The 27,471-nt window shown below is 34.4% G+C and overlaps 1 protein-coding gene across 1 annotated transcript in view; it reads right to left on the bottom strand.

Annotated features, from left to right (window-relative positions):
* Window positions 1-27,471, bottom strand: part of LOC147066403 (uncharacterized) — a 1,036,129-nt gene that overhangs the window by 95,590 nt on the left and 913,068 nt on the right. The window contains exons 14-18 of the mRNA XM_085955214.1: window positions 25,702-27,305; window positions 23,850-23,998; window positions 23,323-23,529; window positions 19,145-19,280; window positions 14,675-14,856 (exon numbers count right to left, since the gene is read on the bottom strand). Coding sequence (XP_085811340.1) covers window positions 14,675-14,856; window positions 19,145-19,280; window positions 23,323-23,529; window positions 23,850-23,998; window positions 25,702-27,305 — 2,278 coding nt within the window. The remainder of the gene's footprint in view (window positions 1-14,674; window positions 14,857-19,144; window positions 19,281-23,322; window positions 23,530-23,849; window positions 23,999-25,701; window positions 27,306-27,471) is intronic.

Here is a 27,471-nt window from a genome sequence, read left to right as displayed (position 1 = left end):
GTAATTAATTTACGCAATAAAAATAAGTTATTTGCTACTATCTGGCCGGTGCATCAATTTCGTTTCAGAACAATAGACCAAAATGTGATGACTGATGAATAAAATTGTATTATTAGTTTATTTATTATTTCATACCTATAAATAATCATATCTGTACTTTTATAGTTTTTATCGTTAGGTTAGATAATAATTATTAGATTAAATGCCGAAAAACTATGCATCTAGGAAGGATTCATATTATTATTATTATTGTATTTTTATTAACAATCCGCGCATCGCCTAACCACGATCTTTTAAGACCATGCCTCAACTGAAGTATAGCCTTAATGAATGCCCTCATGACTTCAACTCTTGTTGTTGGCTCTTGGTTTTAACCAAAACATAACTTCTTCTGTCTCTGAAACAAAATAGGATGTTAGTAAAAGTGGCGATACGTGCAAAATGTTACCAGTCCGGCATTATGTTTTTTGGCCAGATCAACCATTTTTAATTAGGTATAAGCCTGTAAAGTATGTATCTGGCATAAGTCGTTAAATCTAACATTGTTCAACACCGTAAACAGCTTAAAATGTACCATAAAAAGATGGACTGTTACACCATAATTGCTTCGAAATGAACTAACTGGCCTTTTATTAAATATAACGAACGATATCTATTCTAAGCTATCTATTTATTAGTTTAAAAAAAGCACGAGAAAACAAATTCGTCTTCAATCTTTGGTAACGTGAAAACAATGTTCATAAATAAATTTAATTATGAGTGATTTTTACTCGGAAAATCTAACATTTTTTCTGCCAATTAGGTTATTTACTAATATCCTGCCTTGTATATTTTAGTCAAAGACAGTTGGCAGCCCTGGTTACCACACTGGATTTGTATATTTTGAGAAATGCTTGATAATAATCGCCAATGTGTTGGGAAATAATATAATTTTATTTTAAAACATTATTTATAACAAAATTATTTGCTAAGCTGCTTGCCTAATGAGCTGATCATGATAATATATCGGTATCTTGTATGTATTCACTGCACCATGTAAATTGTAAGTGAAGTAAACATTAGTAATATTAAATGGTTGAAGTTTTTAAGTATTCAATGATTAGATATCTAATAGAAAACGTTTTTATGGCCTGAATGATTATTTTTAAAACTGACTGTTGCTTGTCTCGACATCTGGCGTCAGGGTTTTTAACATTGAATAATATAAACGGCACCGCATGGAACACCTGTCCAAAACCTTTCAATTGGCTCTTTCACGACACTACTACAACGATAATTAATGCTGTTTGACCCAGATTACTCCATGGGCAGTTCTCTCGGTCACGGCCAGCTAACCATAAAACATAAAATTGTACAAGTTGCAATTAATTATGTCGGTAGGTAGGTACCTACGAATTATTTAAATTTTCCTGAAATGTAACCACGTACTAGCAACACCTCAACTAAGTAAGATAAAACACAACGCAACCTATCTTAATATTTATTATGATAGTGTTGAATGATCATAGACAACTTTTCGTTAAAATTTAAACGTTCACTTGTAAATTTTGACAGCCATAGCTTCACCGGATTAAAAGAACACATACTATACCTGTCATATTAATGCATGCGGTAGGTATTATAGACTTATAGAGGTCGCTAATGTGATGAAAATTAAATAGGTCGGACAGTAATTGCGCGAATGGATAACCGATGGTAGCCAAGGGGCACTAAATAGCCATTGGGACTGACAAAATCAAGAAGTTCGGTGCAATTAAGTACAAAGCAGTGGAGAACTTATGAACCGAGAAGATTATAAGGAGCTAGGGAAAACTAACGTGCAGCAGTGTATCAACCATAGGTGATGCTTGTGTCATTGTACTTACTCCCGATATGACATGAATATTTTTACCATTTAGGAGCATTGAAATTAATGGCCCACCAAACCACACCCGCCCCGTACCACACCCGGACTTAATCGGGCGTATCACGGAACCCTACGTTTGGTGGATGTGAAGCATCATTTTTATTTGTATGCCTGTGAATGTCTCAGGAGCAGTTACCCAAGACTAAGGTCACCATGCACTCAAATGTGCGCTTTGACTGAATTTACATGACTTTAAATTAAGGTACCTATGGGAGAGATGAGCACGTAGAGGCAATATTAAAAATTGTAGTAAGTAACAAATTAAAGCTAATACAACACTGCTACCATTTAGGATCAAATATTTTGGAGGCGTAATTCGTTTATTGTTTATTGGGCATCTCTGGTATTCGAGAGAAATTTAAAAAAATAAAGTATGTTAGAGGCCGCTCCACTATTATGCCTCCCCAAAGAAATCCTGCTCACCACCGAGCCCAATAATATGCACAATAGCGTCAAAATCGATTGACAGTTGTGATTTAACTGTCATAGTCTTAATTTGTGCGAGTGCAGAGAAATCTAAAACACAGAACCAATGACAGAACGTATCGTCAACTTGCGTTTTGTATTATTCTTCCATTTACCATGCTGATAAGAATACCTCGACATGAATAAATTGCTGTTATGTCTATGTCTCTCTAGTATGAACTGTCAATGTGCTAGTGCCTCTAGTCTAGATATACACCACGCTTCAACGGAATCAGCTCCTTTTTACCACGTTTTTCTTAGCTCGTAATTTTGTTTGTCCGGTGGTTGTTTATCTAGTACAAATCTTGCAATCGATTTTTAACTAACTTCCCGACTAGCTAGACATTTGAAACTTTTAGAATACATCAGAACACGATGCCAATGCAATCTTTAAATACTTTTAGTCATCTTTAAGTAGAATTGAATTCATTTTCAGTTAATTCTGTTTTGTATGAAAAGTTATTTCGGAAGAAATCCGTAATCAAATCCACTATTATTGGTTGCTAAATGGGTGGTCCTAGCAACTAAATTATTAATATATACGTGCGTTGCTATGGAAATCAAAATGTCATTTCAGTATTCTATATTTGTTTGTAAGATGCAAAATAGCAAAAATATGATTTGTTGACAATTGCCTTATTTGTCCTAAATTATTAATACATAGAAATGTCAAGTTTATATGATTCAACAGAAAATTTAAAAACGTGGTATATTCTTATTAAAAGTTCTTTTTATCTTGTAAATATTAATATTTTTTTTATTTAGTTGATTTTTGTATTAGACATCTGATTCTGATATTTTGTAGTCTGTCATTCGTTGGCTTATTTAGTTTCGTGTGCTTGAGTCCCAACGATGCGTTGTGGCAAGAATATTTATTCTGAAACATGAGTGTTTCATGCGGATATGAGGATATCAAATCGAGTGGAAGGATTTTCCGAGCGGAAAAATGATAAAATAATGCCACTAAAAATAATGTGCCATAATACAATGTTATCTTTTATGTTATAAAATAAATACATTCGCAATATTATTTTAAGAAAATTTCCCTGGGATACATTCATGCAGTTAGTTATATTAAGTTTTCAATAATATTGCAATAATATAACTATTCAGTGCAGGGGTAAATTATCGTAGTTTTAAAATTAAAACAGTACAAATATAAGTAGGTAGTATGTACCTACTAAGTATATAAAAATATAAAATAACCGAAGGCTTTTTTAAATATGGCATATTGTGGTGGTGAAAAGAATGTTGTAAAAATATTGACACGAGAACATTTTCCTAAACCCTGGAGTGGAAATATTGCTTCAGTTTTTCAATCTTTGGACAAAATCGATCATTGAGTTTTGGTTTATTAGTCTGTTTTAATACCGTTTGCTACCCTGATACAACTTCATGGATTGATTAATGTTATATTGAGGACAGAAATAGTTATCAAAGTCATAATGATAAGTAATTATAATATACATATGGCAATATGCGATTTAAGGATAATCAATAATTGTCATGTCATGTTGATTGGATATTTTCGTAAATTGGAACCTACCTCCCTACTAAAATAAAATAAATTGCTTATGGCGTGGGATATGATTTACTTATTTTTAAAGAACACGCAGCTGGTCACAGAGGCTAATTTAAATCACGATAATTTTTGAAATTTGGGTACATTAACAACATTAAAAATAAAAATAATTTATCTTGAACAGTGACTACGCGCGACAGTGAATGGTGGCAGTATTTTAATAAATATTTTATTTATCTGTTCTAATTATTAAAACAACTCAGCATGGCAAAAAGATAACAACATCTGCACATGACTTATAAAATAAAACAGTGGCTGCAAATGTATAAAAACGTTTTTGACACTACGGTTTTGTAAAAAAAAATATGAATAGGCATAGTCAGCCCAGCAAATGTTTGTAATTAAGCAAATCACATATGCATCATCGTTATGGAAATATGCAATTGTGACGCCTTTTGTAACTTGATACACAAACACAGAGGGTTGTTTAGTTATAGTCTAGAAATTGGTGAGACGTCCTGCGAATGTGACATCGTTAACCCATTTTGTAAGAATGCACATTATATTGACTTTTCCATCTTCCCCATTTCAAAATAATAACACGTATGGCGGCAAAGTGTAGAAGACAACACCAAAACTTCACCAATACAAAATCACATTGCCATTGTCACGTTTTCATTAGGTCCGTGGACGGCAAAACATCACCAATGTAAGGCATCAGCAAGCCTATGTTATAACTGGTGATATAAAGTCAACCGACGACATGACGTAATTGTGACGTAAGCCAATACACGCTCGAGGCAAGCCACCAACACACACTGCTCACCATAGATATTATTATGCTGAAACACCTATTTGTCTATGGGGACAATGAATAACGCCAGTATTTGACTAGCGTTATTTTCTCGAATGCTATTATCACTCCGGTAGTACGTCACAATGATGTCATATGACGTCATGTAGACCGAGCGACTACAACTCGCAAGTTCTAACATAAGGCCCCAGGATCGTGCAGTTCAGAGCACAGGTATCAATCCCAATATGTTCAGTGGTGAAGGAGATTTATTCCCCATAATGCATTCTATACGCACATCGGGTGTGTTCGCAGCATATACGGTTAGGTCTTTCACGAGCAGGTAACACAAAATTAATGGGAACTGGCTTACCCTACTGGGTGTGGTATAACAGGCTAAATATCTCGAGTGTGGATAAATATGGGTTAAACTTAAACACGACATGTTAAAGAACATGCTATTTTCAATAGTTAATAATATGCGTTTTAGTTTGTCACGTTAATGTAACGTCCTTTCAATCTTTGGGAACAGTCGACAAGGTTTTTTTTTACTTGGGTTTTATGGCAGTCAGGCCAAACTAAACTACCTTGTTTCAGAAATTTGGTCCATGGCGATGGCTTTTGCTTTTACATTTATTAATCTGTTCTGTGTTCACGAGATAGGAGTTTATCGCCCCAGATGCCAGTGATTCACAAGCTCATCTTTCCTTTGAAACAGCATCTATCTGCCCTATCGCACAGAAAGAGTTTCTTGATTATAATCGCCATTAGAATTTTGCCGTTAGTACCTACATAAATTGTTATTATAACGTTATTATTAGATCGTATTCTTGTTTGTCCAGTGGTTGTTTATCCAGTACAAATCTTGCAATAGATGTTTAACTAACTTCCCGACTAGTTAGACATTTGAAACTTTTAGAATATATCAGAACACGATACCAATGCATTCTTTTAATACTTTTAGCCATCTTTAAGTAGAATTAGATTATTTTTCAGTTAATTCTGTTTTGTATGAAAAGTTATTTCGGAAGAAATCCGTAAAAAGTAAAACACTATTATTGGTTGCTAGGGGTCTGGGGTCCTAGCAACTAAATTATTAATATATACGTGCGTTACTATAGAAATCAATATGACATTTCAGTATTATTTCTATCAAGTACATATTTTTTTGATCGTTTAAGTTAGTCAAGTCAGGTTTATATGATTCAACAGAAAATTTAAAAACGTTGTAAGTATATAAACAGTTCTTTTTATCTTGTAATTATTTTTAATGAAATTGTTAAATATGGCTGGTACGAGTATACATTCTTGGTTATCGGTGAGTATGTCAACATTAATTTAAGATAGATTTATCTCACTACAAATAATAATAATTACAATGTAATTATTATGAGTGATTAACGAAGTAACGAATGTAAAATTAACATAAAGATAACGCATGATGTGTAATATCGCGGTTCACCGGAATCGAATCAAAACGAACAGCAAAAGCGACTCGGCTGACTGCTTTTCATATCTCACGGTGAGGTGAGTCATACTACTCTATATTATTAAGGGGGGACATGCTCGTCGAAGGTCAAAATTGAGTTTTTATTGTATATTCAAACCATGATCCTGGAGACTCCTTAAACGTTGTAGATAATCTATTTATATAATTTTGAAGCCTTATTATCCTTTATAGTTATTTTAAACATTTCATGACTGCATGAAGTATTTTTGTTACATAAAATAGTATTCTTTTAAACCTCTCGCTCTAATGTTTTAAAATATGGTCATATTTCGGTACAGAACTGTGCAGTGGTGTTAAGATTTTTTACATTTATTAATTTTTAAACACATTTATAAAACCATTAGTATAATTTATTACGAGATAATTTTTGTAAAATATTCACGATAAAAAATTATATTAATAATCTCTGTGATCCCAAATTTGACAAGAATGAGGCATTTTATTATTCAAAAAATCGGCAAGATTAACACATTTGATGATAATTCTAAAGATACTTATTATAAGCTATGTCTTTGACCATTCAAGTGTGATAAAAATCTTATGAATAATGATTGCTTTATAATAATTATTGACCTAAGAATAAGGTAGTGTTTTTTTGAAATACGCCATTTCTTTTGTCATTCCCTAGTGGTTAAGCTACAACATACGGCCGTAGCCATAAAATAACAAACTTTAATTAAAGTAGGGAGTAAAATTATGTTAACGCGCGTGTTTGAACATGTACCTAACTAATTTTTTTAAATTTTTTTTTTAAACGGTACATGTTCAAACACGCGCGTCAATATCATTTTACTCCCTACTTCAATTATAGTTTGTCAATTTATGGCTACGGCCGTATGTTGTAGCTTTACTACTGGGGAATGACAAAAGAAATGGCGTATTTCAAAAAAACACTACCTTATTCTTAGGTCAATAAATATTATAAAGCAATCATTATTCATAAGATGTTTATCACACTTAAATGGTCAAAGACATAACTTATAATAAATATCTTTAGAATCATCTTGAAATGTGTTAATCTTGCCGATTTTTTGAATAATAAAATGCCTAATTCTTGTCAAATTTGGGATCACAGAGATTATCAATATAATTTTTTATCGTGAATATTTTACAAAAATTATCTCGTAATAAATTATGCTAATGGTTTTATAAATGCGTTTAAAAATTAATAAATGTAAAAAATCCTAACACCACTGCACAGTTATGTACCGAAATATGACTATATTCTAAAACATTAGAGCGAGAGGTTTAAAAGAATACTATTTTATGTAACAAAAATACTTTATGCAGTCATCAAATGTTTAAAATAACTATAAAGGATAATAAGGCTTCAAAATTATATAAAAAGATTATCTACAACGTTTAAGGAGTGTCCAGGATCATGGTTTGAAAATACAATAAAAACTCAATTTTGACCTTCGACGAGCATGTCCCCCCTTAACTGATTCGAAAGATGTGAGGAATATTATTATGATTTATATTATCTACAAGTAAGTACCTACTACTACATAAGCTGTATGTTATATTTAAAAAAAAGAAAGTTTAACTCATTGCGAAATCGTGTGGATAATTTGTTATGATTGATAATAATTATTGCATCTCGCAACCAACAGATGTTCAATATAATTTAGAATAGATGATTCAATTGATTAGGTATACGAATGTAATTATTTTAATATTATGAAAAAGCTAAATGATTATAGTAAGGCCCGTTTCAGACGGGACACCGGTGTCGCGCTCTTATATAATAAGGAGGCTATTGTATTCGAATAAAAGGGCCTTAGTATTATGTTTATGAACGCCCCGAGTTAATGAGTCAAAGCGTGTCCGGTGCACTTTTCCGTAGGCCGCTACATTCTCAAGACGCCGATACACATGTTTTTATGACCGCAGCCGGTTTTATGTTCTAATTTATATCGCGAAACTATGCGTTGACTCATTAGCTCTGGACGTTCATGAACATAATACAAAGGCCTCCTTTTTATATACGAGCGCGACACCGGTGTCCCGTCTGAAACGGGGGTAAGTAATTCAGTGGCGAAGGGTGAGGTAGGCTGTTAAGATTCGACATAAATAGTGCACACTAAAATTTTATTTATGACATTTATTTGCTTTCGTTGAAATAAGAATAGATACAATTTGCAGATGGTGCTGGTTAGTTTCTTTAAATTCAATTAACTCCTACCTAAACCAAACCATAATAGTTTAGGTAGGTATGTTATGGGCGATTCGACAAACATATTGCACACTTTCAGTCATACTTATTTATTTTCATTTTGTATTAAGAATACATTATTATAGGTGGTGTTGGTTAATTTTTTTAAATCCATTAAGCCATGTCTATACCAACACCACCAACCCGTAATCGATAAAAAGTATTCTTCTATCTATAAAATATCTAAAATTAAATATGGTTTAATGCTATAATTTTATATATTTCATAGATACACGACTATTTTTGGACTGTTATTTAAATGGCTTGCGTTGGGCAACGCTTAATTAAATTTAAAAAACTAACAAACACTATCTAAGTATTCTAAGTACACACTGTAGTCTTAGTTCAATGAAAACTAATAAGTATGACTGACAAAGTTTAGTATGCACTATTTATTTCGGATCTTAACAGCCTACCTCTACTCTTCGCCCCTAGTAGGTACATCTATTTCGAATTACCTAAATCCAAAATCGATTAATAATCGGTTTTTTAACATTATTGAATAAGTAGTACCTACTTAACTTTTGAAAAAGTCAGTTTCGGTTATTATAATTAGAATGAAAAGAAATATCTTCATCTTTTACCGATTTGACCCTGACAACCATGACCGGTCTCTCCAAACTGTATGTCACACCCCCTTCGATGCACATGACATAAGTCGAAGAGTTCGTCTCTGACAGATTGTCAAGAGTCTGTCTTTAATCATCAGGTTTCCATTTCGTGGTAGGTACACCTGGCGAGTACAGGAGTTTAATTATTGAAAACAAACAAAAACAGCGTCATTGCGTTTTAATTTTTCTCTTCACCCTAAACTGTTATGTTACGGATCAAAAATAATGATTTTAAGAACATCTTTCCAGAGATATTATTATTTTAAGATGACACATATAGCAAAAATGATGCACAGTAAATAAAACACACAATTAAAATTATGATTGATTTGACAAGAATCAATAACAAACATTGTACGTCTAAAATTCACAAGGGTGTCAATAATATGCATTATGAGATAATTTTTATCAATAAATTGTTATTTATGTTCTGCAGTATAAATTTTTATGTAAAAATGAACACTTAAAGAGATAAAATTTGACCAGACGGGTCAGAACCTTTGATCTTTTCCTCGATAAAAAGAATACATACCGAAAAATATTATTTATTAACGTATTGTTGGTGTGAAGCGTTTAATGTGAGATGCATTGTTCAAGTTAAAGTTTAACAGATCTGCCTTTACTTAACAAATTTGTTACTAGTTTTCAGTCTGCGTTATAACTTTATAACTGAACTACATATCTGATCGTTAGTGTGGGAAAATATTAGTTATGCGAGCGATTCATGAGAGGTGAGAGAAGTATCTAAGTACGTATATAATCCATCTCTAAATCGACACAAAATGCCATAGAAATATTATCGTAGAACGTTAACTATCGCAAATATGAGCAGGATAATAAGTAATAATAATACGTATATATGTACTGCCAGTGGTTATCCATATAATTGCCTAATACAATTTTGTATCTCTACCCATAGCAACGAAAAACTGTTACCAAAGGATAATCATTATGTGGTAACTGGTAAAGTAAGAGAAGTTTGTAGAGCGCTCGTCTTTGTAACGGTGCCTTGCGGGTTTGAACTACGCCTCTGTTGTTTTTCAGTGTATTTTTTTTTATCAAGGGCAAGGACTCAATGGGTTCGTGGAATGGCTTACAACCATACCTACCGACTAAGTAAAACATACCGTTTATATTAAAACTTCAACTCTGCAGATACCCACATTAAAATGCCATGTTCAAGAAAAGCGACCATGGTATTTTACTTTTAAGTAGGTATACATTATCAGTACTGCCTATGCTCAGCGGCGATTTTCTTTGACGCAGATGAGCGATTTGTCAGAAGCTTCAAATGGGGTCTCGAAACATTTCAATTCAGTCATAAAAATATTGAATTAAGTACAGCAAGATCTTAAAACCATGCGTATTTCTCTCAAATTCAGTACATATAAAATGACAAAACCTATGCAAATAACATCAACGGCATCTACAACATGAACACAAGCAAATAGTACTTATTTGTATACAACAATTAAACCAATAATTTATTATGTGTCATTACTCCTTAGTCATCTTCTATGATAATTGATTTTATGTATGTACAGCATGTGATTCTAGAAAAGACACATTGCTACTTTTGATACGTACGGTACCTACGTAGCCTATGTTGGTAATATGAATGTAGTTTACATTTAACTTTTTTTTATTTTGGGGGCCTCAAAATTAAACAGTGTCTCGAACATTCACATAATATCTAAACCAGCCACTGAGTCTGCTGCAGTTTTAGAATTTCCTTTAGAGTTTAGAATAATGCAACTAGTAAATTTATAAAACGAATAGGTATAGGTACGGAATGAAGTTTAACATGAAACGTCATTCCTACCTGTAGATTGTTTTTCGAATTAATCCAGTAGCCACGTTTATAGATAATATGAAAATACTAATCAATCAATTCGTCAAACGAATACAATATTATTCACTTTTTCTTAAGTAGATCGAAGTCCGAATGAAAGAAATGAATAATCGGTGTATAAATGCCCCAACAAAGGGATTACGTTCCTTTGAAAGAATAAAACGATTAACTGAGAGGAAACTCTGATAAGAAACTGCCAAGAAAGTTTTGTTTTGTGGGGGAAATGTTAACATGAGTACCTAACCTACATATTATACATACAACTACGCCTGCTTAAAGGCAATGATACATTTACCTTATGGAAAGTTTTTTTTCGATTTTTCGATACAAACTCGTAGAATAGTTCGTACATTTTTACTGATGAATGGACACGTGCAGTGGCGGTTTTTGATAAATAGGGCCTGGCAGGATTGGAGGCCCCTTTACGAATATTAATTTGCCTGTACGATGAACGGTCTTTGGTTACCTATGGATTTTTTATTATTATTAGATCGATTTTTTACGTGCAATAATGTGAAAAATACAAACATTCTTTTTTTCAAGATTTTGATACTTTCAGACAGAAAAAACGCTTTATATGCTTCACGGGAAACCGGAACTGATAATGTTAATAATGAAAGTCCAACCGTGGAGTATGCTCATACATCTTTCACTTTCATTCAATAATGTTGAAATATGAGCTCTACCCACATTTCTATAAGGACTGTTATTGAAGATTCGTGTATTTAAAATGCTTTGATATGATTAAGTGAATACGCTATTAGAACAACACATGTTATTGTAATAAACCATATGATAAAAAAAGGAAACTTTAAGCCTTTACACATATTCGTTTTTAGCAGCGCTTTTCGTCAGCTTGCAAAAAGCCCTGCGTGTTAAGAGATTTTATTGAATATCGAAAATATTACGTTATACCTACCGATAGTTTACATAGGCAACGACAGAACACCGAAACAGACGACATGGCACCAAAGAGAATGTCATGTCAAGTGGGAATGACCAGTTAGTCGGACATATAAAGATGTGCACCAGTTGCATTGGGGAATGTTGAAGCAAAAGGCTTGGAACTGGAGGAGAAGAGATAACGGAGATCGGTCGCAGAAACCAAATGATGCACCTGGGATGTAGTGGTGCACATTGTCGCGTAATTTAGGGAAAACAACCAACTTATTTCTTAATAAAATATAAATTTGTAGGTATTAACATTTTTTCAGCGCCACGTGACGGAGCTGATGAATTTTTAATATCCACAGAAACTGAGTGAAAAAGGTTAAAGATAATATTTTGGGGAATCTCCGGATGTGCACAAGAAAGTTTTAAACTTAAGCTTCAGCTATAAAAATGATATATAGGTAGGTACCTACTGCACGTGAACAATATAAAACGTTAACTTATATTCCAGCAGGGATCGAAATGGACCGGAGCGCAATTTCGGTTCGTGAAATCGGTAAAATTATCGGTCTCGCAGAAAAAATAATTTGACCGTCTGAGATAAACCGTAAAACAAAAAAATGTAATGTACTTACTTATTTTTATATAATACAAACAAAATTTGATAACAACTATGTTAATATCTTCAGAAAATTGTCAAGCACTCCGGTTTGTAAACTTGTCCATTTCGAGCGCTGTAAATAGCAGCTATTTAACATTCTCGTTTAGTTTGAATGGATTGTTCAGAAGCTAAAGTTGGTGTTAAAATGAGATAAAATATATTGTAATATATCCACGGTTTGGTATGCGAAGGAAACTGTAAAGGAAAGAGCGATAATTTTCCATTCAATACTGGAACAATAAATTTACAGTAATTCAGCTGACACCTAATGAAATTGGGTATATTGTCAAATGGTTGTACTTATTTACAAAATGTGAAACGTTTTTCTTTTTATCAAATTTTGATATAAATGGAAATTAATTTAATTTCTAATATACCATACGCCTACGTGCATGGGTGACGTATTATCAGCAAGCCAAGATAAAAATGATTCGCCGATGGTGTGGTATGGAGGCAAATGTTCGAATTATCGGTTTCCAAGTACGGTCGCTCAAAGCGAGGCAACGCCCGCCTCAGTGCGACGCGACCGTCTCGCTCCATCACTCTCTAATTTAATACATCTCACACCGTCTATCTTTCTCGCTCTGTCGCCAAGGTGACCAAGGTCGATGTCACATCCTTAGCGGGAAATGCCGCTTAGTCATTGTTCCAGAATATTCTCAATAACAATCCGATCGGTTTCTTATTAGATATTTAAAATGCACCAAATAAACAAGAAATTCTCAGATGAAATCCCGATTGGAAATAAAGTAATCTCTCAGATGATACAATGGAATGTTGGTTATTTGTAGGTAAGCCGGCGGATTGACGTCGGCATCTGTCGGTGATTTAGGGAAATGACATGACACATGAGATGTGTTTTCATTCAAAGAAGATCCTGTAATAAAATAGCCGCGTGGACAAATTTAGATATCTAAATATAGCTTGAATGCATTTATATTTAAATTGAATAACGTCATCATGCGGGAGACTCTTTAAAAGTAATTTGACATTTCATATTAACACTATTATGATTCACGAATCACTCGTAGCTATCTTCATATTCGTACTTCCGTCATCGTTCTGTTGTTTATGGTCAAATACGTTCATAAATTGAACGCATAATAAAGTATACGGCGGGAAATTCAAAATCAAATGTCAAAAATCACTTGACAATAATAAAATTGTTGTTTTCACATATTCAACCATTTTCTGACAGTTCAATAATGATTATTAATAAAAGGCTCATATAATTGTCTTCTATTAATTCATCCTAAGAGCGAATGATATCTCTTAATAAAATACTTTTGTTTTTGTCAAATGAATACCAATTCACCGTTATATTACGTAAAAACAACAGTATGAAATTCATCACTAGAAGGTTTTTTGTTTAGAGATGATGATATTATTTGAGTACAAGAGGCATACCTACAGAATCAGTAAACAACAATTAATTGTATATTGATGTTAAACAACTCGATGTCAAACTTTTTGGAGCCTGCCATATCTTACTTAGATTATAACATGCTCGGATGTTTTAGTTAATTTTACACGAACGGGTGAAATGCAGCGGATTACCGGCTATCAACCGTGCCATCAAACAGAAACATGGATTTGTAATGAGCGTGTCTAGATGAATATTTTGACAGCTTCGGGGGGAGGCATACGGAAAGCAGCCGGTGGTCAGTATGTATTGGCAAGCAGTTGCCCCGCTGTACTGGTTATATCAATTTAATCAATTTAAAAATGATAATTATTGTGTTGTACTTTTTTTAACACTACAATAGGCCATGCAGCCTAGTTACAGTAGTGTAGTGAAACGGTATTGCAGTAGTAGAAGTGAAATAATCAGAAAAACACCCAGGCTTTGAGTAAAATCACATAAATATATTGTGACCTCACCAGGATCGAACCCTCAATCAATATTTTATCATAAAATGAGTGTGAATAGTATCTGAACACGCCTAGATATTTAACCAAAAGCATGCCAATGCCGCACTGTGGTGCAGATAATGTTGCTATTATAACAATTCCACACATGAAGATCGATAGTTTTGACATAAAACATAACATAATCAGTGGCACCGAGCTAGCGCAATAAAGTGCAGATGAGAATAGCAAACGTAACAATAATCACATTTACTAATTAGGTACTGTAATAGCATTATGAAAATAAAATTGAAGAGTCAATGGTTGCATTCATCAAATTTATGTACATACATATTGGATACACAGTCCATATTTATAATTTGATAGTAAATTATCCTACCTTTTCTGATGAGTAAGCTGGTGACTCTTCGCAAGGCTTCGCGTGGAGATTTTTGGAAGAACTTGGGCGTCAGATTAGGCGGCAGTGTCAGTGGCTTGCGAGAGCTGTCCCACGGACCTGCATGCTGACTCGTAGACGAAGCCGACATTGGTAATCGTTCCAAATGTTCAATGGAAGCTGGCCTGCAAAGAACATTCAATTTCAATATTTAAAATAGTAATAGTGAATATAAAGATTTTATTTCACTCTATGAAACCGTCATCCATCGTTAAGTCTGGATCAGTCCAATATTATTTGATTCTGTACAGATACAGATGCTAAGTGAGTACTAAAGGTGTAACCATGGGATGGCATACGAATGTTATTTCCTTAACCTCGTTTAGATCGAGAATAATTAATGTTAAAAATTTTATGGTTTGAACATTAAAGTTAATGGTCCACCAAATCACACCTGACCTAATCGGGTGTATCATGAGACCCTACGTTTGGATGTAAAACAACAGTATTTTTATAACTGGAAATGTCTCAGGAGCAGTTGCCCAAGACGGAGGTCGCCATGGCCTTGAGTGTGTTCTGAATTTACGTGACTAAATGGAGCCTATTGGAAGAGGAGCACATATAGCAAAACAATTATTGTGAGTTATTGATGTTGGCAAAAAGTCACCTTGTGGTGGTTTAGTATCTTTGCGCTTCCCTGTTGTATGTCTCAACAAAAAATAGACCCTGAATTTGTGATAAATATAAGAATAATAAAGTCGGTAAGGTATAATTAATTACACACATTAAACTCTGGTTCGTGATACTAAATAATATATACAGTGAAATCCTGATTCTACGGTTTTCAACGGATCCTAAAAAAACGATAAATGCGGGAAATATAATTTAAAAAAAAAAAACTCATTTTTCTCCTAAATTTTTATCGACGTCTTGAATTATTTTATATTTCTCAGTTAGAGCTCTAGTTTTTTTCACGGGGGCATTTAAGTTGCGACTTATAAAGATTCGTGATACGAGATGCAAGGCAAGCCTGAGTGCCGACCGACCTGTGCAAACAACAAAGCGACTCGACTGAAAGGTCTGTATGTATCATAAACAATTCTACGAAAGCAAAATGAAAGATATTCAACAAAAATGGTCAATCGGGATAATATTTGTGACAGGACCATAATATTTAGCGTATCCGGAAATTTCTATGTAAACAGTTCAACGTAGAACACTTATTCGTGCGCCGCAGTACGTGAAACATGAATTCGTGCAACATTTAATCAAATGACGAGTTCTTCGTTGAACATTTCACCGTGGAATACGTATTCTACAACATGTGGCGCTAGTTTGCTGTTCCAATTAGATTCAATACGAATTTTATGAGATGTCTTTATTGGTTTTAAATAATTTAATGCTGAAACTACATAAAACAAAATCTGTTAATACAAACCTCTACTTTGTGGAGGCCCATATGATCCGATTAGGATCGGACATGGTCGGAAAAAATACTATGTGATTGTATTTATATTCTACTTACCTACCTATTTTTTAATGTGTGTTCCTTGTATTACGATGGTTTTATTACGTATTTTTAAGTGTTTTATTTAGACATTAATATTGTAAGTTACCGAAATAGCAATATTTTGTTAAATATTATAAATAAATAATATTATATTTATAATTCCCTCTGTAATATATTAGTATTAGCTAGTATTAGTATATTAGTAAGTAATATTGCACTTTAATGGTATAAATTAGCAACAGCTATTGGTGGTAATTGGTAAAATATTATATTAGAAGATTATCTTTATTATTAGAATATTATGGTTTCAAATGTTTTATTCAGATTCCTATAATCTTACCAAAACATTTGAATAAAAAATTATGTGAAAAATGTTCTCTTATTGTTTTAATATGTATATTTATATTTGTATATAAAACCAGATCAAATGTTTCTTATACACATAAATTTTGCGTGTGGACAATGGACTAGTTGATTTGAAACCTTTTGTAAGTAGGCATTATTGAAAATACAAAGATGGCAATACCTACCTACTTTAATTTAAAAAAATAAATGTATATAGGTACATAGATATATAGATAAATGCTGTTAATTAATTCATTTAGGATATTATTGATTTTTATAGATAACTACGTAGTACCTACTTTAATTTTAAATATTTGTGCCCGAGTTGGGGGAGCGGTCGTTTATGAAGAGTGGGTTCGATCCCGCGGATGTACCAAAATACACGTCGTTTTTTAAATGTGTCTAATGTGGCTTATTGCGTTTTATTTTAATTAACTACCAAATATGTTAAAATTTTATTATAGTATTATAGAAAATGTGTGTTCTTATTATTTTCCTTGATTATTATTTAAAATAATATTATAGACAATGTTGATTTGAAACTTTTTTGTAAATGGATATTATTGAAAATACGAACGTGTTAATAGCTGCATACTTTAATTTAAAAATAAATATACCTACTTATATAGATGAACGCATAATTCATTTTGGATATTATTGATCTTTGCAACTTTATAGATAGGTACTACTACGTAGGTACTTTAACTTTTGCATATCATGATAATACAGCCATGGTATCCGACTTGGCAGAGCGGTTCCATATGAAAAGTGGGTTCAATCCCGTGACTGGATAAAAAATACATGTTGTTTTTTAAATGTTAATTAATCCAACATGAAACACATTGGGCTCCACTGAATGGAAATTATATTAATAAATAAATAAAATAAAATACTAATATATTACAGAGGGAATTATAAATATAATATTATTTATTTATAATATTTAACAAAATATTGCTATTTCGGTAACATACAATATTAATGTCTAAGTGAAACACTTAAAAATTTTTAATAAAACCATCGTAATACATGGAACACACATTAAAAAATAGGTAGGAAAGTAGATTATAAATACACTCACATCGTATAGGTATATTATTTATGTAGTTTCAACATTAAATTATTACCAATAAAGACATCTCATAAAATTCGCATTGAATCTAATTGGAACAGCAAACTAGCGCCACATGTAGAATACGTATTCCACGGTGAAATGTTCAACGAAGAACTCGTCATTTGATTAAATGTTGCACGAACTCGTGTTTCACGTACTGCGGCGTACGAATAAGTGTCCCACGAAGAACTGCATACGTACAACTTACATGTAACCAATATTTAGATGATAGATCGAGGAAAATGATACATCGGGGAACGGTTAATGCGAGATAATTTAACATTGTTCTTATGGGTGTTTGGCGGGACTTTCAAAAATGAACGATCCGTGCGGGAAAACGATTTATGCAAGAATGGTAGATCGGGGTTCCACTGTACACATATATTAACAACTCACCGTATAAAATGAGTTTGTAGCTCGAAATGACTATCGACATGGCTTAAAAATAGAAAAATTGGAGGTGTCCCCCGAAGAGGGGTCTATATGCAAAAACTAAATTTTACAGGAGAAAGGAAAACAAAATAAACAACAAGAATTCCACTGATTTATAGGTCTATCTATGACTTTTAAGGCAATTAATGTCAATGATTAAACATATAACCATACATCACTGAAATTCTTGTTATTTATTTAAGTGTGTTTCTTCTCTTCTGTAAAATTTTGGTTGTTTCATATAGACCCCTTTTCGAGGGACACCTTCAATTGACAAAAATTGTTTAAAAAGGTTATAATTGAGTTCTACATAGGTATACTACATCAATTAATAAATTAGGAAAAATTACTAATGTGATACAAATTACTTTGGTACTTCCTATTCACCACATAATTTACCTGTTTGCTCTCTAAAGAAGATGAATCCTGTTAATTTTTCAGCCATAATATTTTATGACATCTCACGCTCCGCCTACCATAAATTTCTCCGTGCTTTTATTAATCTTTTCCAACTAAACTGATAAAAGTTAAACAACAAAAATATCATAATTGTGTTTTAAAGATTAATATCAAAACAACATCATTTCTCATTCCTTGGCAGGTTATGGTCTCCCATAAAAACTTTTCTACCCTGGTTTATCTAGAGCCAAAGCCTTCCAGTTACTTTGGCTACGTATTCTTAAATCCCTCGACGCGTAGTCAAGCCATCTCAGTTTTGGCCGTTTCGGGTTTTTTTCTCAACGAATCAACGATTTGATCAATGCATGCGTGTCAAATAGAAAATATTTTTCTTGGTAAACTTTTAGTTAGCGGTACATAACGGGTCATGGTATTTTAAAATCGAATGTATTAATTGTTTTTGTAAGAAACCTCTCTGTTTTTTTATGTAATAATATATAGGCTAGAAAATTTATTAACATTATTTAAAATGAATACTTTTTTGACAGATGTCTCTGAATAATATAAAAACAATGCAAACACACTAATTTTAAACGTAAATTTCTCATGTTTGGGTGTCTATGGGATAAAAATACTAAACTGATATGACTACATAATATTTACAGTATGTTACCTATGTCTCTGCTTAGGGTACCATCCTCTTGCAGGGCCTCCGGCGAGTCTTAGAAGTTCTGCTCCTGCGATGGCCCTCTCCATTGAGCCACCGGCGACGGCGCCGCGCCCATACCCTCCAACCGTGCAGCTGCCACCTTGAAAAGTTGACAGAACATCAGGAATTTGGTCATCACCAATAAGGGCAACACTAATTGGACATAGTTATAGAATAAAATCAAGTGATGAATTCAAAAAAAATAGTCATGAATACTAACTACTAGTAAACCTTTATATTATAGTATACTTCCTCTTTGTAGGGATCTATGGGAGACTTGGAGATATCTTGGGGACTGAGGTTTATGATACGGATGATTTGGTCGTCAGGAAATATTCATCATGGTTTGGCTCAATTCTTCTCGGTATTCAGTGGCTCGGAGGCCTTGTGTTAGTAGAAAACCCAATGTATCCTCTGTAGAGAGCTATTTCTTGTCTTGTCCGACCTTCGAACTAATCAAATACTATGAGTTTTTCTAGATTTTTATCTTCTCTATATGTTATATGACAAACAAATTCATGAAACTGTTTCGAATCTGTATTTGATGATGATGGACTTGTCCATTTGGTGGTGGATGAGTATGTCATTATTTTCATTGTAATTTCCAATTAAGATGGACAAAAACCTAAATGAAATATCATAGATAAAATTTATAAGTCAAAAATGGTAGGGAGCAGGATTTTGTGTTTGATCATAAGAAAAGGCCATCCATAGGTGGCACATTGTCCAGGGACCACTGAGTACAGTTGACTAAAGAAATATCGCCATTAAAAATTATTGGTGTACCTATTTTTAAATAATATTATTATATTCATTATTCATTTTCCAAAATATCATCTCAATGATTGATCTCCTCTGGACTGGACGGGAACGGATCTTTGGCGGGCCTCCCTACCTATCGCTAAGGTTACAGGCGGTCTGACATTCTACAGTGGCGTTTTCGAAATAAAATTCAGTGTATTTTAACACATTGAATTATGAAGTTATTGACTATCAACACATAACAACCAAAAATTGCATTGCATAACCATATATTTTAAAATGGTAATGATTTCAATAGCGCCGCGCCGCAGGTGACTTTTTTTACTATTAGAGCAAATTTAAGATGTGTGTTTATCTCATTTACCTGGTCAACCTGCCACGCCGGGCCCCCCCTGAGTACGGGCCCTTAGGCTAGAGCCCTGTCAGCCACCCCTTTGTGAGGGCCATGCCCACAATATATTAGGGGCAACATTAGTCTATCATTTTATAAGTAAATTTAAAGTTAGTTAGTAAAGTTAAAACATTTGTTTTGGTGTCGTATATTGTAAACTAGATTGTGGAATTTAAGTTTTGAATAAAAAAAAAAGTTATTATCCAAAAATAAAATAAAGGTCTGCCAACCTTCAAAAGAACACATACCTCATTGCGTGTTGTGTCATTTTAGATCTGAATTTAACACAACAACCGTGACAATAAAAAATTATGATATTTACTGTCATAAGACGTGTCAACATTGGTTCAGAAAATTTGCCGGAGGTGATTTTCATTGTGTTCAAAGTGAGCGTTCTACTGAATTAGATAATGATGTTGCTGTAAATCAGTGATTGAGTTGGAACCAAGATTAATTGGAGAAGAAATAGTTGACGCACTCGGGGTCACTTGGTCAACAGTGTAACGATCGGTAAGAAGGAAGATAGAATGGAAAGGGTATTTAGGTAAGTAAGCAGAAAACGCGTCATATTGTAACACGATAATAATTCAAGAACAGAAAAAAAACAAAAAAAAATACAGTCTGAATGCATTCATTGTATTTACCTAATATTGCAACATCAGATTTTCATTAATTCAAATTTATGGAATATTCACTCAAAAATAAAATATTTTGAAATGTCAGTGATGTAGAAGTTCACATCGAATTATATTTTTTAATAAAGGGAGAAAATTCTTATAAGACAGGAACTGAATGACTGGATAATATGTGTGGTGAGATCTTGTCATAGTGATGGCAGAGTTTAGAGTTTGTCATTGAGTTTCTTGGAGTAACGCTCCTTTCACATTACACGGTTTTGACCGTGTAAATCGATCGGTGACATTCTTTTAGTGGCATTACACGGCGACGGTTAAAAACCGAAACGGCGCCGTATAGCAGCCATCCGTTTCCACTTTATTCACGGCGCCCGGATGGCCACCGATGACTCAATGGTGTAAGTGACCTAATGCACGCTTTCACATAAGACAGTTTTAAATCGTATGGTCAGCAAAACACTTAACCACAAACTGAGCTTGTGACGGAAAAAAACCATGCATAAACTGTATACACAGTGTGAAAAAAGCGTGAACTAGTTGCCAATTTGGATTTTTACCGTTTGATTTTTTTCCGTACAGTTAAAACCATATCGTCTCTGTTCTGGCAGAACACATTAACTGGAGAATACTAGTTTTGAGTAATTTGACTTTGAAGTTGTTAAAATGTTTGAAATGGTCTATCATGTGAGTTTATTAAGAAATCGTAAGAAGGATGACTTTAAAATAAAGACTGTTTATTTATTAAGAAGGTTTCCAGACGGTAAAGTTTAAAATAAGAAACATTTTGGTATTACTAACTCAATAATGTAATTTTTTCGAATTAGTGTCTTCTGCCAGAACAGTGACGATATATATAGTGTGAAAAGAGGGTAACTGTGGCATACCTGAGTTTTAGTGGAAAATGTGAGGAGAGCATTTTGTGTGAAATTCAAATAGTTGTATGTGTCTATAGCTTGCGGATTCATGCTTATTTATGAATAATGTTTACCGCGTTTCTGGATTTTTCTTTTATATGCATGAGATATGCTCGGAAGACCGGATACCACTGTTCCAACAATACATCTAAATACTGTAGGTAAGTAATCAACTGATCACTGATTAAAACAGGCATCATACTGTAACACATTACACAAGGATGACACGCGGCACTCAAATATTGGTCATCCAGTGAGTCTCAATCTTCTTCTGTTGGTGCCGTCTTCTATTGAAGGTTGGTGTAATACATATCCCAATCGTGAGCCAGTCATATCAGATACACATAAAGCCAAAGCCTGAACAAAAATGAACCATAGGTGCGAGTGAGTAAGCATTTGACACGCATATATCTCCGCTCTATGCGCTAGCGTAAGATAGAATTCCTGCGGCTGGATTTTAAAAATATGAAAACGTCGCCGGAAAAAATTTATTTGGCTGATTACATGCATTTAAAAACTGCGAGCACGAGTTACTGAAATTTATTGTTTTTGTGTTAAATATAAGGTTAATGGTAATTATTTTCAGTTATTTTAATAGAACATAATATTATGGTTAACTATGTTGTGTTTAAATTTGGTGGTCGTACTGAGAAGCAACACGATGGTATAACGTGTCATAGTATAGTTGATAATAATAAAATCGTTGTTCTACTGTGCGTTAAACGCTAGAAACATGGCTTCATTTTGCTTAAAAATATGCCCTCTCTATAAATATCATTACTCTGAGCATAAAGCACTTATTGTACAACCAAGAGAATGTCTTTCTACTTTCGTCTCTGTTGTTCTCCACCCTAATTGTTACGGTTAGAGTAAATTACATAGGTATTGTACTTTTCAATGCAGAAAATATGACCAGAGTATGGAGCTTCTTCTGAAACTGGCTTGCCCTCTCAGTTGATTCTAGTCTAGCACAGTTTTCAGGCGGTTGGAGAGCATTTTTGTGAGAGCTTGTACATAAGTCGCAACAGACTGAACAGCCAATAATTTTCAAATCCTCAGTTTCTCCTCCTCTGCTTTCTTATAAAGGATGATTGAGGCGGTCTTCTAGTCCTCTGGGACAAATGCATTGAGACAGTAGTAAACGATGTGCACTTAATAATCACAGGGCTACCCTAAAACCAATTTAATTGTCAAACGCATCAAGTTCCGCAAATGTAGTGGCAGGAGAGAATTAGGGACCAAGAGTATAAACGGAGGTTATCTTTTGACATATTGGATATTAAGGTCAATAAAACATTGCCAATAATGGGGAGCGAAGTTAATAAAATCTCCCGGTTTCGGCAGGCAAGCATTATTAACATTAATAATGGAAATGACCATTGTATTATAGAGACAATGATGAGACAATAATTTGTTTAAAACAAATAAATTATTCATTACTTATTGTTTGAATAGATGTCATTGTATTGCTCTGACGAGGCCCTTCAGTAGTTCGTCGATGCGGTGTGCGCGGTACGTCGCAGCCTCGCCCGAAAACTGGAGTCTCAGGCAGGCTGGCAGAAGTTTGTAGACCGACGCCAGTGCAAGTGTCCTCTCTTCCGCGTTGTCTTTGAAATGTACGACGTCTTCCACTCATTATACCCATATCTGTGAAATCAACCGATGCACAATATGTAATATCCTGTTCATGCCCAAGTAAAAAAATCAGTCAATTATTTGAATTCATTTCTAGATTTGCCGCCACTGTAAAACGTGCCACCCTGCCTGTACTTAGCCTACCCCCACCCTCATGGGAGGTTACTGAGCATGATCCATGTTATCACTGGTGTTAGTTATCAGGCAACGCTGTCTGCATTAGTCTAAATGTGTTATGTTGTTTGACATGCTAGTGTTTTAACTACCGTGTTTCAAATACTTGTGTAGTTTATATAGCACTATGGGCTTGAATAGCAATAGTTGAAAATTACCTGAGGGAAGTGTCCTTCTGTCAGTAGACATATTTTTATTCGAATTATTGTTTCGTCTATTTTTACTGAATCCAGTATCCATTGAGCGCGTCTTAAGACTATTAGTGGCCGGTTCGCGATGCGGGGGTACAATGGGTGGATCTAGCGATCTGAAAAACAAAATGGACGATTTCAGCCAAATTGCTATGTTAATTTATGTTGAATATGGAATCGAGCAGTTATGATCATCGACGGACAGAACATTGAATGTCGAGAGCTTCTGGTACCACCTGTGGGTGAATATTACGGAGGTGCTATACTTACGGAGCGACAGTAGACAATGAAAAATATATATATTGAATGGAAATTATGTGATAGAATTCCATTATTATGGTTTTTTTGTTATAAAGATGTTTTTATTGATTCTACAATTATTATTGGTGATTTATTTATGTTGACATTGCTGTATCGGGCTATAAACCCATTGATAGGACAGTCCAAGGATAACTAAAGTAAAATAATATTTGAGCTATTTGAAACTCGTGTTGAATATCTTGAAAGCCAATATAATATTTACTTAAAAATTGTAAAAAAAAAAATGAAATAAAAAAAAATTGTAGAAATATGAAAACCTACAATTTTTGTCAATAATCAAGATGTTATGACGTCCTTAATTGTCCTTAAATTTAGAACCTAACACTTCTTTCATGAACTTAAAGACATTAAGAACAAATTAAATGAATGATATTGTGTAGACAATGTACATTTGTGTGTTATCTGTGGTTACATGTAAATTGTACGTAAAACATTTCACCATGGCACAGTTCACCGTGACCTTTCTTATCGGAAAGAGATGACCGTATACTATACGGTTTCCAATTTTATTAGATTCATTATGAACGTTAATTCAAATTTCATAGCTGATTTTGGCAAAATTCATGAATTCAAGAATGAAAAGCTAACCTAAACTAACCTAACCTAACAAATAATCCAGTGGTTCTATGACAAAACAGAACAGTGACAAAACAGAACACGACAAAACAGAACGATAAATATAACTATGACCTTTCAGGAAAAATATAAATTTAATATTGAAATTGTCCTATCTCTTTTATGTTGATAGATTTTTAATAGCACAGGTTTTCAATACGCCATAATAAATCAAAATATATACCTAATTTCTGCATTACTAATCGCTAGAAAGATTCAAATAAACTTAACTCGGTGTTGCCGGCAAGCTTAGGTTATCTCATCAACGAAATTATCAGTTTAATAATTCTGCAGAGATAGAAAACGGAATTTTAATATTTGTGTTTGCAATAGTCGTACATGATTATCAAAATCAAACAGATAAATTGAGGTATTTACGCCGAATGGCCAACATGCAGTGATTACATTACACAATTTTATATACTCTATATATAAAAAAATGCATTATTTTCAAAATAACGGTATTGTAAAAAAAAATGAAAGTATATATTATACCTTGATGATTTCACTTAAAAATTGTTTTTTTTTTAAATATTAAATATTTATAAATATAAGTATATGTATTTCGTTTAAAATTTAATTAATGGATAGATTCCACAAATAATAATGTTACATTTTTCCCCTGGCTGTTCTGTTTTGTCACTGTTCTGTTTTGTCATGTTCTGTTTTGTCACTGTTCTGTTTTGTCACTGTTCTGTTTTGTCATGTTTTGTTTTGTCATGTTCTGTTTTGTCCGGTCATCATTTCATGGTGAAGTGTGATACGGCGAACTGCATACGTACAAGTTTCTGGACACGGTTATCTGTACCGCAGGTTTGTAGACAATGTTACGATAGAAAACAAAATAAAAACATTCAAGATAACCGATAAATAGAATGTTTACCTGTGATAAATATCTGTATTAGGCGTAGGCATAGTGTCCGCTTTGGATTTTGAGATGTGAGTCTTTTCAAGGGGATGAATGATCTCCGAATATTCATCGTCGTCCTCCTGGACGGGAGAGGGCGGCAGCGGGGGAAACTGAGGCGATGCGGGAGAGTTAGGCAGGGGGCCGAAGTCATGCATGAGCGGTTTGAACGAGTGCTCCACGATTTGAACGTGGATGGGAAAATCTCCTCCGCTGGATCCCGTCGAATCTGATGACGTCTGGCGGTTGAAAGAGACAGGCATCTCTTTCGAGCTCGTGGACTTGTGGATCCCGTTTCGTTTGTTGCTGTTCGATTTCTCTCGGTGATAGTCCAGCAATCTTTTGCTCGGGATTTCATTATGGCTAGAAGACTTCTGGATATCGTTCCGCTTGTGCCTCTCGCTGGAGTTGAATGCCATGTTGCTTATCAGAGGTATTTCACTTTCGTCGTTGCTGTACTCGTCCTTGTGGATGTCCCAATCTTTCTGCATGTACTGTGCGGCGAACTGCGCGTCTCGACCCTGGCTTAGCAGGGCGCTGATGTTGTTTTCTATTTTCTTCAAGGGAGAAGTATCCTCGCTAGAGTGACTGGGAGTCTCGAAGTCCTCCTCTTCCTCCACCGTCGTCGTGAGAATTTGTCGGTTAGCGGCGGCTTCTGCTTCCGCTGTGAGACTCGGCAGAGACACCACCCTCACAACGGAAGGTGGAACGATTCCCAGATCGACAGACGTCTCGTTGAAGTGATTTCCGCCGTTAGATGTCTCGATTCCCTCCTTCATGAGCGACTGGATGTTGTCGAAGGTGCATGAGTACTTTTTAAAGTCGACGAATCGATTTTGCGGAGAGAGTTTGTTAGGGACCGATGCGTTTTTATTGATGAAGCAGCCATCATTCCTATTCTCTTGCAATTTCTTGCTCTTTGGGCTGTCGTGAAAAAAGTCACGAGTAATATGTTTATCAGATCCATTGTTCAGATCCAGACTTAAGCGTGATTTCGGGGAGGTAAGCTCTTTTCCGAGATGATTCGAAGATGGAATGCAGAGGTCGACGCTGTAGCGCGAATTCGGGGTGGTCAACTCTCGGCTGAACCTTGTATTGAAGTCGACGCTGTATCTAGAGTGTGGGATGCTCAGGTCCGAACTCAACCTGGAGTTGAGAGAAGAAACAGAGTTGTGCGATCCCGACATAGACATTCCACTGATGGAAAGGCTGGAACCCTCAACAGACTGCTCCCCATCAAAGTTTCGGTTGCATTCATTTTGAATATGCTGTTGGATGTTTCTCGGAGGCTTGTGCGGTTTCTTACCGAATTCTGGTATATGTTTGCGATCTTTCTTCCCTCGCCGGATGATATACGTGCCGGTGGCATTTATCTCGGATATGTCTTCCGGCAGAGGCAACTGTTCAGATTCCGTATCGGAGAAGGGGCTCACAACCTCGTCTTCGGTGGAACAGTGTAGAGGTGGAGGAGGCCAATAGTCGCCCTGCCCTTCCGCCACCCATTCTTCTACTCTTTGAGGAATAGAACTCGTGCTCGAATTAGAATTGTCTCCCGATTTTCTTCTTCTGCGCCCGATGACCTGAAAAATTTTAAACACATTTTACAGCATCAGGTATTAGAAAACGAATTGAGGTCTTCTTTTGTGATAATTAGACATTAAAACCTCCACGCTTGATAAAATAAGCCAGATGATGAATTATTTCCAATTGAAGGTTAGATTAGGCTCACAGAACTGATTAATAAGA

Source organism: Rhyacophila brunnea, unplaced genomic scaffold (assembly GCF_057557595.1).
Source record: "Rhyacophila brunnea isolate RB1 unplaced genomic scaffold, BYU_Rbru_1.0 scaffold_5, whole genome shotgun sequence".
Taxonomy (NCBI): Eukaryota; Metazoa; Arthropoda; class Insecta; order Trichoptera; family Rhyacophilidae; genus Rhyacophila; species Rhyacophila brunnea.
Note: the sequence above shows the minus strand (reverse complement) of the source record. Positions and strands in the feature narration are given on the sequence as shown.